The following is a 12,897-nucleotide window of genomic DNA, read 5'->3' on the forward strand; positions in this document are numbered from 1 at the left end:
TTAAACAGCTGCATAACTACAGCGTCACAGTGTGTTAACATTAGTTAGTGTAAAATAAACATAAACAACTTTAATTTAAATTAACTAACATCAACATAGATTAATAAATGATGAGAAAGTTAGTTTATAGTTGTTTGTTTATAATTCATTAACATATATGTTAACAAATACCACCGTATTTTTCTCTTGAGTAAATTACTGATATACTTTCGTACAAAATGCATCCATTGTTTCATGTCAAACAATTGTTTATTATTATTTATTATGGTACAAATGAATGTGACAGACTTGAAGCTGTTAAGAAATACACAAAGTGCAGCTTTACTGACCGAACAGATATTGCTCTATATAATACATACAGTTTTCAGTCTATAAAATTAAAGCATCCGTAGCAGGTTAATCGCTTTGGTTTCGAGGTCTTCAAAGTAATAACAATGTTAACGTTTGTGTGTATGTGTATGTGTGTGTGTGTGTTTATATATGTGTACCAGTGTGTTTTCTTCAATAAATCTTCCATTATCTTTCAAAAACAATTGAACTGATCAGCAAAGTTTTCTTTGATCCCTATGTATACAGGCAATTCCAGGCAATAAAACTCAAACACGTATCTTACATGTGAAAGAAAAACAAAAACAAACGATAAGTAAAAGAAAAAAACAATTTTAACAATGTCTATAATGCTCTATACACATGACCCTGGAAAGCACATGTAAAGAAAAACTGGTGAGTTAAAGCCTATTAAAAACTACTTACAAACATTTACAAGTCTTTTTTAGTTCTGGGAAAAGGTATCATCATGTTATGACATTGCTCACTACTTACCAGGACAGTGCTGAGGTAATTTTAATGCTATAATCCATTTGATCCATTTCTTCAAACAGTTACATATTTCAAGATTGTCAGCAACATTTAGCCATTTCTCTGTACAATGTGCATATAACTATTGAGCTTTGGTCCAGCATTGAAAAGATGAGCAAAGGCAGAACGTAGATTCTCGGTTTTAATTTTTGGTTACAGCTTTGTTTCTTAAGCCTGTAGACCTGTATATCTTTCCAACCACACCATGCGTTCAGATTCATGATAATGAAAGAGCAGGGAAGAATTTGATTGTATACAATATGAGTTGAATCACAAGACTTTAAAAAAAAAAATGTAAATCAAGATTTAATTTTCGTAGTTGAAAAGCAGTCATTTTTCCTGTAACTAAAATTGTAGCAAATAATGAAATTACATTTGCAATACCTAAAATATTTTCTTTGTTCTTGCCATTACCTGAATGGAGAAATGTGGGCTGAATAAAAAAACATTAAAAAGATATGAGATTAGCCATCATAAACAATACAATAAAATAAAGTGTCTATAAATAAATAAATAAATAAATAGAAGAAATAACCATGTATGTATTAAGCTTTTTAAACAGATCTGTACTTCTGAATACTTTTTTGTGGTTAAATGTGAAAAATCTACATCAAAAAATACAAATAATAATACTTTTATGTGAAACAGTCACAAGAAAGGAAAGGATTTAAATGTACACCTTTTTTGCAGCTTTTTGTTCTAATAATTTTTACATAACATTTGTGGACAATAATAAATTAAACAACAAAATAATATTTACAAAAATAAATCATATATAAAATAATGTATAAAATTAACTCAAGTTTTAATTGATTTGATGGTTTAACTTAAAAAAAGTAAGTTACCTCATTGCCTTCAAATTTTTGAGTTCATGTAACTTAAAAATTATAGTATATATTTTTTAAGTTGAATTAATTTTAAATTTTTCTTTTACACAGTGGGCACAATGTTACTAATACACTGAAAAGGAGATGCAGCATTTTTGTCAAATCAACAAATATTTAGATCTTACTTTAACTAAACATATTCAACTTGATTTTATAAGTTGTCTCAACTTTTCACAAGCCAAAACCAAAAATAGTAGGTTGAATTGACTTGCAAAACCAAGTTGTTTTAACTTCATGCTGCATTTTTTTTTACAGTAAATGCAGACATATTCTCCATTCGCATCTTTCTCACTGAGACAGGAATAGAGACAATAAAGACAAAAGATAATTTGCATAACCTAAGTGATCAAAATATAAAAAATGTAAAAGTAATTCATCTAATTTATTTGCTTTTAAATATAATTACACTGTAAAAGATGCAGCATTTTTGTCAAATCATCATATATTTTGTTACTTTTATGCTGTGTTCACACCAGCCGCGGTAGAGGAGTCAAGCGCGAGTGATTTCAATGTTAAGTCAATGTAAAGATGTGTCTGGAGGTTTTGCGACGCGAATGAGGCGTTTAGCGCAGTGCGGTACACATGATTCCGCCTTATTCGTGCGAATGGCGCAAATTGAGTGTTGTCGCGGGAAACGCGCGAGTTGAACAATTTTAACTTTCCCAGAAAAACGTGGTGCGTTAACCAATTAGGAGCTTGCTCTAGTAGTGACATGATTACAGGAAGGGAGCGGAGTTACAGAAGCCCCTCCCATGAAGCGAATTTCTGCGTAAAAGTCTCGATGACTTAAATTTCACGCACGGCTTTCACGCGTGAATAAAGCGAGTAAACTCAAAATGTTCAAGTGGCAAACTAGACACGGTAAATGCGAATTTGACGCCACAAACGCGGCTGGTGTGAACCCACCGTAACTTTAACAAATAAAGTTCAACAATTTTAACAGTTGCCCAGGAAAGACCTTTTGGTCCAAGCAGCCAATGAGACAGAGTTTAATGCCACCTCACATGCTGGGAAATGTACATAATGAAAAGCTAAAGAGCTGAGCAATCCAATTAAGTTATGTCAACAATTAAGTTAAAACTTCAAATAGTAGGTTGAACTGATTTGCAAAACTGAGTTGTTTTAACTTGATGGTGCATTTTCTTACAGTGTAATTGAGTGTGACAAGTAACATAAAACTGAGTTTTTGGTTATTATAAGTAAGAAAGCTTAGGTCATATAAAGAATATAAAAAAACTGAAATGGTTTGAGTTCAGGCCAAGGTATGACACAGGTCCTTGGGCCAAATATTATGTTCTTTGGCTAGGAGGCTTTGGCAATACCATAAAATAGTTGAAATCACAGCTGCAATGAATGTGGATATCTGTTATATTCACTGAGAATCTCTTTGCAAAATAGACGTGTGATCTGTAACCCACCGCTGCCGTCTGCAGTCTTTCATGAACAGAGGAGATGACAACAACAGAGAATGGCCTCATGTGGATGGCAGAAATGTGCCTTTGACAAAACAGACAGTTCTGTAATAAACTTTATCAACATATTTTGAAACTTCAACTTGGTGACAGATAACCGTAAATATTTACATAAAAACCCAAGTGGTAAAATAAACCAAAAGATTGAAAGTCACACCCCAACAAACAAATCTTTTCCCCCTCTTTTTTTCCCAGTAAAAATTTAAAAATGCATTAAACACATTTACAATAAAAAAAAACTCAGGAATCAGATGCAACAAACTTTGGTAAGTAGTTTCTTCAACATCCTTGATTTTAATACTGTATGATCCTTATTCTTAACTTCTACTTGAGAAAATCTTCAAGTACGTTATCATTTTCATTCCCACACAATTATAATTTTTTTTTGGTTTTTGCTTAAGTTTCTCAATTTTTACCGTGATGATGTCACCGACAATATTTCTTTTTGCTTTAGTCGATCCAGTTAGGATGTAAAAGTCCAGGTCTTTAAGTCCAGATGTTTTATCACTGCAGATGTGTCACATAGAGTTAAGGATGTTCCTCCATATTATCAACCAGAGGATCCATCGGTGCGCCTGTCCCGAGCTCGGGTTGTTTCAGCCGTTTTATAGTGTTTTTTAACGCTTGCCTCTTATTGCAGAACCACACCCGCACCACCTCGCGATCATAGTTCAGTTTCTCGGCGATTTCCGTCATCTCCTGACCGGAGGGGTGCGTGTTCTTCTCGAAGTGGCTGTTGAGGATTTCCAGGGCCTGCGGCGTGAAAGAGGTCCGGCGTTTGCGCTTTTTGGAGGGCTCGCTGCCGATAAACTCGGTCAGGTTCTGCATACCGGAGCGATGGCGGGCTTCCGCCTCTGCCATCCAGCGCTCCAGCACAGGTTTAATCTTCTGGGCGCTTTTTGGGGTGATGTCCAACTTCTCGAACCTGGCAGGATATAAAAGGCCAGGATTCAGTTTGCCTGTCAGACTGCTAGCTATAGTGTTCTCTTGGGCTTCCTGTGGTAGGAAAAAGTGGCTTCTCAGGATGGTGTGTCTGGGGGAGAATTGAAAGAGAACAAGCTTACTCAAGTGCCCGCACTGGGCGAGGGGTTTCCTGTCTGATCCAGTTGCCAAGGAAAGACCTCTTGGTCCAAGCAGCCAATGAGACAGAGAGTGTGACATCACTTAGTTGTTCAGCAGTTGCATGCTGGGAAATGTACATAATGTAAAGCTAAAGAGCTGAGCGATCCAGTTAGTATTTGGCTTCTCTGTACCCAAGCTGCTTTGAACCAAGAGGACGCTTCCACAGGCTGATCCAAAAACAAGCAAGTACCTGATTGGCATAATAAAATAAGAGTTTAATTTATTGGCCTTGCAAGCTTCTCTAAAATTCACACATAGCATCACATCAAATTAGGATTTCTCTTGTTTGATAGAGATATGGATGCATGCAATAAAACATTAAAGCATTATTAATTTACCAACGGCCTAAATTATTTACACGAATGCACACACATTTTAATACTTCTACAACTTTTTCCCATTCCTCAAGCAAACTTGGTGCTCATTAAATGTTTAACGCTTATACATTTTCACTTTTAAATATGTCTGCAAGGTTATGATGTCTCCAGGGAGGAAAATCACTGTATTTTTTGTTTTATGAGTGGTACGGCAGGAGGAACTAGCATTCGGTTATACTGTTTTTTCTGCAGAAAAACAATATTGGGAAATTAATCGTTTTAAACGTTTTACTACAGTTAATATCACATACTGTAGCAGCAGTTTGAGCTACAGGAAAGACTTTGCTAGTAAGATTTTGCGAAGTGTGTTATGTATTATTATTATTTTTGAACAAATACGATACTAATTGCGAATATTAAAATATGTATTATCATCTATAATCATGGATATTAAAGGACAGAACAAACACATTTTGTTGTTGACGCCCCGTATTTATCTGTCAGTTTGGTCATTTGTGTCAGCAGGTTATTATTTTCTTAGTAATGTTTAAAAGTTTAGCACCCTCGAGTTGCAGTAAAAAAGTCAATGCCGTATTGTGTGTGTCATCATGATACAAATCAAAAAAGGTGTTCGATTTTAACATAATGTGTGAACTTTTTACACGGTCCCTTACCTCACCATTTTTTCCAATATGCAAAGTTTGATTTAACATTAATGCATTAAACCCCACAATATATTAGGGCAAAAATTTTGGAGTGCTGATTTTGTAAACCCTTAAATAAATAAGTACATATGTAAAGTTTTAGCTCAAAATATCATTAAGATAATTTATTATAACATGTTAAATTTGCCACTTTAAAGGTGTGAGCAAAAATGTGCAGTTTTTGGGTGTGTCCTTTTAAATGCAAATGAGCTGATCTCTGCACTAAATGGCAGTGCCGTGGTTGGGAAGTGCAGATTAAGGGGCGGTATTATCCCTTTCTGACATCACAAGGGGAGCCAAATTGCAATCACCTATTTTTTCACATGCTTGCAGATGACTAAAAAGTAAGTTAACTGGGTTGATCATTTACACATTTTCTAGATTGAAAGAAGCACTGGAGACCCAATTATAGCACTTAAATATAAAACAATTCAGATTTTCATGATATGTGTCCTTCAATTTTTTTACTTTTTTACTTACAAGTCATGTCAACTTACTATTATTTATCTTGACAGGAGATGACTTGCTATAACTTTTAAAATGAAGTTGACTTATTTCAACTAGATTTTAAAGGTGCAGTGTGTAACTTTTTGAATGATCTCTTGACAGAAATGCAATATAATATATAAAACTATATTATCAGTGGTGTATAAAGACCTTACATAATTAACTGTTATGTTTTTATTACCTTAGAATGAGTCGTTTTTATCTACATACACCGAGGGTTCCTTATGCCTTACATGGAAATCACCATTTTGTACCACCATGTTTCTACAGAAGCCCTTAACGGACAAACTTTTTTACTAAGTTGAGTCCAACAATGATATGTTTGTCCTGTGGTGGCTGCTGTAGCTTTTTTATGCGTTTTAAAAGTGAGGGGTGAGCCATGGACTGAGCCGTTGGTTGCAATTTGCAACATCACCACTAGATGCCACTAAAATTTACACACTGCACCTTTAAAAGTTATACACTGCAAAAAAATTTGTCTTGTTTTCAGTAAAAATATCTAAAAATTCTTAAAATAAGATGCTTTTTCCTGATGAGCAAAACGACCCAAGAAAATAAGTCTAGTTTCTGGATCAAAAATATTAAATTTAAGTGATTTTGTGCAAAAAACAAGCAAAAAAATCTGCCAATGGGAAAAGCAAATTTTTCTTGAATTTAGTTTTTAAGAAAAATGTTCAAGATTTTTTTGCTTACCCCATTGGCAGATTTTTTGCTTGTTTTATACACAAAATCACTTAAATTTAATATTTTTGGTCTAAAAACATGATATGGATCATTTGCTCATCAAGAAAAAGCATCTTAATTGAAGAATTTTTTGATATTTTTACTGAAAACAAGACAAAAATACTAAGAATTTTTTTTTTTGAAAATCATTTTTTTGCAGTGTTACAACTCTCATCACTTATCAAGATAAATAATAGTAAGTTGACATGACTTGTAAAGCCGAGTTGATAAAACAAAATTTAAAGGCAATCAAAGAATTTTCTACAATGCAGTGTATGCTGGATAATTCTGAATTTAATAGTATGTATTTAAGGACATTTTTGTTATCTTGACACGTTAAACCTTACTGATTCATGTAAGTGTATAATCTGGATTGTGAGAAACCAGTTGACAACCTTAAATTGTTAACAAATTCAGCTACAGAGCATTGATAGAGAATATCCATGATGTTTTTCCTCCACTGAATGTAATGATGTCCAAAGTGCTGAAGCAGGTGAGTCTGACACATGCTTTAATGGAGAGATGTTTGGGCGAGATCTGACCTGCAGTTCTATCCAACGCATGGACATCTGTCAGATAGTCATCCAAGAAAAGCCCAGCTGAATGAGTTAAGGGCGGAAGAGGGTTTGAGAGGTGAACCACTGCTCGCTAAAACAACACATAGTCTCTCCTGGTCCTGAACTCTTGGACAGGCTCCTGTGAGGAGGCCTTTGATGGAATCTTAACTGGCATTTGAAAAGACGCCTGAAGCAGGGGCAAAGGCCCTCGCTCTCTCAGGTCCTCAAACTCACGAGAGATGTTTTTTTGACATGGGCTGAGTGACAGCACATGGTTAAATCAAGCTGGACAGGAAACAATACCAGAGTCAAGGCATGTGGAGATGCTGAGTTATTTATTAAGGCATGACTTATTGGACTTATTAATTTTACTTCAACAATACAAGGATCCAAAGGGCTTGACATGAGGTTGGACAGTGAAAGACAAACTGCAGGGCATGTACTGTACTGATGTTAATGCAGGTGGAGGTTTACTGAAACATCTAATCGCAACCTATTGTTTTTTTATTATTTTTAGAATGGGGAATTTAAAGGTCCAGTGTGGGCATCTAGTGGTGAGATTGCAAATTGCAACCAACTTCAATTTCGAAACGCAAAGAGAAGCTACAGTAGAAGAAATCATTGTAATGCTAAATTAATTTAATGTAAGTAACAATGCACAATATACAATATAATTTTTTTTTGCAAATGCTGAAATAATTCAATTTTTTTAGAGATCGGATTTATAACGATTATCAAAACATAGACAGAGTGTAAAATTAATAAATAATTTTTTGCGTCAGTTTTTTTATAAATTGGGTAAGTGCTAGTGGATAATCGCGGTATTACAGACAACCATAAAAACTCATCAGGGCCGAGTTTTTTTCATGCAAATTTTTTCTCTTAATTGACGAGATAACTCGTCAATGGCGGGGAAAGAGTTAAAGAAGAGTTTACTCACACGTAACTTAAATTAACAAAGTCTGGTTCGTTTGGAAATATTGCCTTGTGAATGCAAACCGAACCTAGCCTGGTCCAACCACACTCTGGTACATTCATTTCATTTGTACAGAGAGTCTGGCCACGGTCCATTGCAAAGCGTTACTTCCGTTAAGGAGGGTCCTCTGTTGAAGTTTAAAACTATTGGATCTGCCCAGAGTCACTCAGGATCTGCCATACGCAGTCGCTAACGTGTGGTCGTGACGTACATCATGCGCCGAAACCGGACGGAAACAACAAGTACAAATAATCAGACCAACAAAACTTAGCAAACCTGGTTCTTGCTCCGGCTTTAACTTCTGTATATTTGGCAGTTTTGCAACAATGGACCGAATAGCTTTTCTCACGACTTTCTCCGCTGCCATTACTGAACTACAACTCAAACTGACGCACGACCTAAACGTCCTCATTTTTAGCCACTCCCCTCTGTTCGCTGATTGGTCCTGCAGATTTTTGCAGGAGAAAATGAAACTCTACAGAGCAGTCCCAGACGTTCTGCTGAAGCGAAATGAAAATTAAGCGGAAGCACATAGGAGGGCGGAGCCAGGCTAAACCGAACCAATACGAAATTGCAACATTGTAGTCATTTAACCCCCCGGTTTTGGAACAAATCAATCGATCTACAGGTCTGAAAACACCCTTAGAACTAACTGAGGAAATCAATAACTTTGTCATAGTATCACTTCACTGATTATTGTTGTGTATGATACGAACCAGCAAAGCATCCCAGTGCTGTACTTGCAGTGGCGTGTTTACCCACCACGCAAACCACGCAATTGCGTAGGGCCTCGCGGGCTTGGGGGGCCCCCTACTGGCCACAAGGTGTGCGAAAGTATGTTACGTTTCTTCAGACCCAAATCTAAGGCACGGATAAAGCACGGGCAAGCGAGAGATGTGCAAGTATGCACGCAGAATAATATATGCGCGCATCCTCGCGAGGGCACATGTAGTATGGGAAGCCTAACTCATCAAAAGAAGGACGAAACTGCGCCACTCGAGTGATCTGAGCTGCGCGAACCAATTATATGCGCGCCTATGGCGTTTAATCAGACCCAAAAGTCGCGCGCACAAAAACCAGATGAGCGAACTCTACGGGACAGCGCACCTCTGCACAGTGGGCACAAAAGCAGCCACACAAGTGCTGGAATGAGCGCTCGCTCGACTCTCTCTGTGCTCTCGCAACTGCACAACATTCACTCGATGATCAAGTTTACTTTAAAGACTTTGGGCTTCACACCTGTGATTGGTGGTTTGGTTTGATGACACGCATCTTTTGTTCCACACTCGTACAGGTATAAACATGATAAAATTTAAATAATGTCTAAAATACATAAATCATATTCTGTATCTCATCATTGTCATTAATCTCATCTTTACTGTATGTCTAGTCTATATGCTTGTTGTATCTCACAGTAAGTTTGTTTTTACAATATGAACATGAGAGTTTTATGTGATTCCCATCCATAAATTCAAGCAATAACCAACTTACAATGTACTTTGCTGGTGTTTGTTAGTTCAGTTTGTTAGATCAGTATGAATCTTAATCTAATGCTTCCTCTTTTTCCTCATTTAGTTTTTTTAGTAAGATGTCAGACACTGAAGTTGCAGTATTAATAACATTGTTTTAAAGTCGCAATGAAATTGAAATGAAAAACTATATATGTATTTTTAATAGTGTGGTATTATTAACAAATGACTTATCTGTGAGCTTCATTATTTTTTAAAAATTCGTGTGTGCTCATAATCTTTAATCAAAAATGCAAATCTCCTCCCCTCCTCAAAACGATCTCTCTTCACTTCCGGTCAAAAGTATGGCAGTTGGGCGGGGTCCGGGAGAAGATCGCAGTGATTAGCAATTAGCAACACGACCCAACTTCAAACGATCCAATCAGATCTCGATGGACAAATTCAAATCCAGCCCTGCCTTATTTCATCTCAAAAGCCGTTTCATTCGGATATACGTCACCACGGGGAAAATAAGGCAATCGCTACTTCCGTTTCATGGCGACTTTAAATACATCCTATAATACATTTGCAAGCAAAAAAAATATCTGAGAGGGGTGCGAAACATTTTTTTTAAATCAAGAATTTTTGTCATGCCAAACTGTAACAACTTAGTGTTATTTTAAGCAGTGTAAAACAAAATAAACCTGGTTCATATATATCTCACTTAATTCTATATACTAAATACTATTGTTGTGCAATTCAATTGAAAAACCTTGGGCAATGCTGGGGCATGGGGGGCCTTGGTTCTTGGACTTTGCATAGGGCCCCCAAAATGGTAAACACGCCACTGACTTGGAAAGCCTTTCATCCAATTAGATTAAAGAACTAGGGACTAACTGTTGTATAATTCATGTTTTAACATAACCCTGTTATTGTTATGAATGTAACACTGTCTTTTAAGCATTTCTAAGTTAGTTGCATCCCAACCTCATGAAGTTATCCATATGGGGACGTTTCCCGAACAAGGTTTGTTTGTAAAAAACGACATAAATACCCTAATATAACCAAGGACTAGTCCTGGACTTATCTAAACCCTGTCCGGGAAACCGCCCTTTAATGAACATTTAATCTAAAGCTAAATTGTATTTTTTAATACGCTTTCCAAACAAATAAGTAAAAGAAGAAGGTTAAACTTTCCTAACATAGCAGCTGATGGTTTTGTAAGTGAATGGAGTCTAATGGTAGAGAGGACAGCAGAAATAAAGCATGCGATGGGCCGTATGGAAACTAGGTATGATTAAATATATATATACAGTCATTTTAAGCAGCTCTTCTGCCCAATTTGTTGTGCAAATTATACATGACAGCTTTGCAGCCTATAACATGAATCATTAATGTGATTCTAATGTTTTAGCATGGATTAATATTGTAAATTCGTACGGCTTAAAAGCGGAAAAGCGATTTCCATCTCGCAATTACATGATGATATGACATCTCATGAGTGTCCGTGTGCAGCGTTGCATGCTAAAGAGGGCTCGCGAATGCCTGTGAATTGTGGGATGTAAACTGAGGAAAATTTAATTGTTTCACAATAAACAAAACGATTATGATTTCTTTTTATTCTCCTATATGATCCCAGGAGATTTTTTTGATATCATCTTGTATCATTTATAAGAAGAATACAAAATTTTTGAACAAATTTGATTATGCTGATGTCAAAGTCTTCACATCAGTCATAAGGCATCTGGATTCTTTGGAGTCTATGATCGGTTTGACAATGTACCTTTGTGATTGTTCAGACGAACCAATAAAGCCTTTTCAACGAGATCGGACAAGATAGAGACAACTGTCAGGCCGAGTTTGACTGAGCACAGACTACAAGAGCCCCAAGAGCTCCCACATTCACAAGCAAAAAAAAATTCACCTCTTTCCCCTCTTGTCTCTGCTGATGTTAACTAAATTAAAGCATTTGAAGTCTGCCTTTAAAAGTCAAGAACGCTCTGCACGCTGTCATATCAAATATTATACAACTGAAAAAAATCCCACTTCCTTTTTGAAGACATGAAAGAACGCATATAGAGGACATCATGTCACCTGTTTATTCCGGAAACTAATGGCTTTTAATGTATGCTATAAATACTTAAATAATGCACGCTGGTAAATATTTCATGCATTATTTTAAAGACTTTCAGAACTTTCCCTCTGCCACGTAATTTAAAATTGAAAACTGTTGATAGTTTCAAGTATAGTGGTTTTAATGTGACAATGTGCAAAAAAAAAAAAAAACCATTAATGTCTGAGCAACTGTAATGAATAAATATCTTACTTTGAGATAATTCTATGCACTTACTTATATGCATTATTTTTTGTAGGGGGGGGGGGTTATAGTTCCTGTAACTGCTGTATTCTCATTTATGTCCATGAGCAGACACTTTAAAGGTTTTGCATAATAAAACAACACATGCCCTGTCAAATCTGACGTCATCTTTGTCGCTTTTTGCTAAAAACTGTGATGCAGTGTGAAAAAGTAACTGCCGAGTAGCAGAAATTGTGCCTTGATGATGATGTTAAATATTTCATTTGCTAATGCTACATAATGTCCTAGTTTAGGACCAAATCCATGTCGTTGTTGCACTGTGAAACACAACATTTTTATTAAAAGTCTAGCCCTGTCAAGTACCCTTCAGCTAAATGTCATGTGAAAACATGGCCCTTAGAAATTATTAAGTGGTTTAAGTGCTTCTTGTAATACCGCTGATGTATTTTACATTAGTAACTGAATCTTCTAATATAGAGAGGGCATGGAAGAGTACTGATGGGCAAAAACTGGAAAAATATCTGATATAAATTATAAATATTCTCTTTAACGTCTTAATTATTTGTGATTAAATATAAATACAGTAGAGATACAACTTGTATGTCATCCAGGATGGCACTAAAACAAAGAAGTGGACTATGGTGACATAAGACAACGTTATGTGGCTTGAAGGTTTTTAAAGATTTTTTAAGGAAAGTTTTTAAGAGTTTATTTTACATAAAGCACACTCCTTTGGAAATTTAAATACTTTTATCAGAATGACAGTTTTGCACTCCACAAATGTCAAAGTTTAATATTTTTTGTGGTTATCTGAAGAGTTATTGTGCAAAACTGTAATGGTATAATTATGCTGCTGTACCGTATATCAGACTATGCTGGAATCACAACTATGCTTAGTACAACAGCACCCCGGATGCGATATTGCTGTAATATTTTGTCCTAAATATATGACATTATTAATGCATTTCTGTACAGATATTAATATGTATTTTTGACTGTACTGTATCTA

At 35.8% G+C, this 12,897-nt stretch overlaps 1 protein-coding gene across 2 annotated transcripts in view; it reads right to left on the bottom strand.

Annotated features, from left to right (window-relative positions):
• Positions 1–239: 239 nt before the first annotated feature.
• The window catches only part of pou6f2 (POU class 6 homeobox 2), a 130,521-nt gene continuing 117,863 nt past the window's right edge, over positions 240–12,897 (bottom strand). For both annotated transcript variants that reach the window (XM_065294893.1, XM_065294892.1), the window contains exon 10: positions 240–4,250. In XM_065294893.1, coding sequence (XP_065150965.1) covers positions 3,746–4,250 — 505 coding nt within the window. In that variant the 3' untranslated portion in view covers positions 240–3,745. The remainder of the gene's footprint in view (positions 4,251–12,897) is intronic.

This window comes from Paramisgurnus dabryanus, chromosome 22, assembly GCF_030506205.2.
Source record: "Paramisgurnus dabryanus chromosome 22, PD_genome_1.1, whole genome shotgun sequence".
NCBI lineage: Eukaryota > Metazoa > Chordata > Actinopteri > Cypriniformes > Cobitidae > Paramisgurnus > Paramisgurnus dabryanus.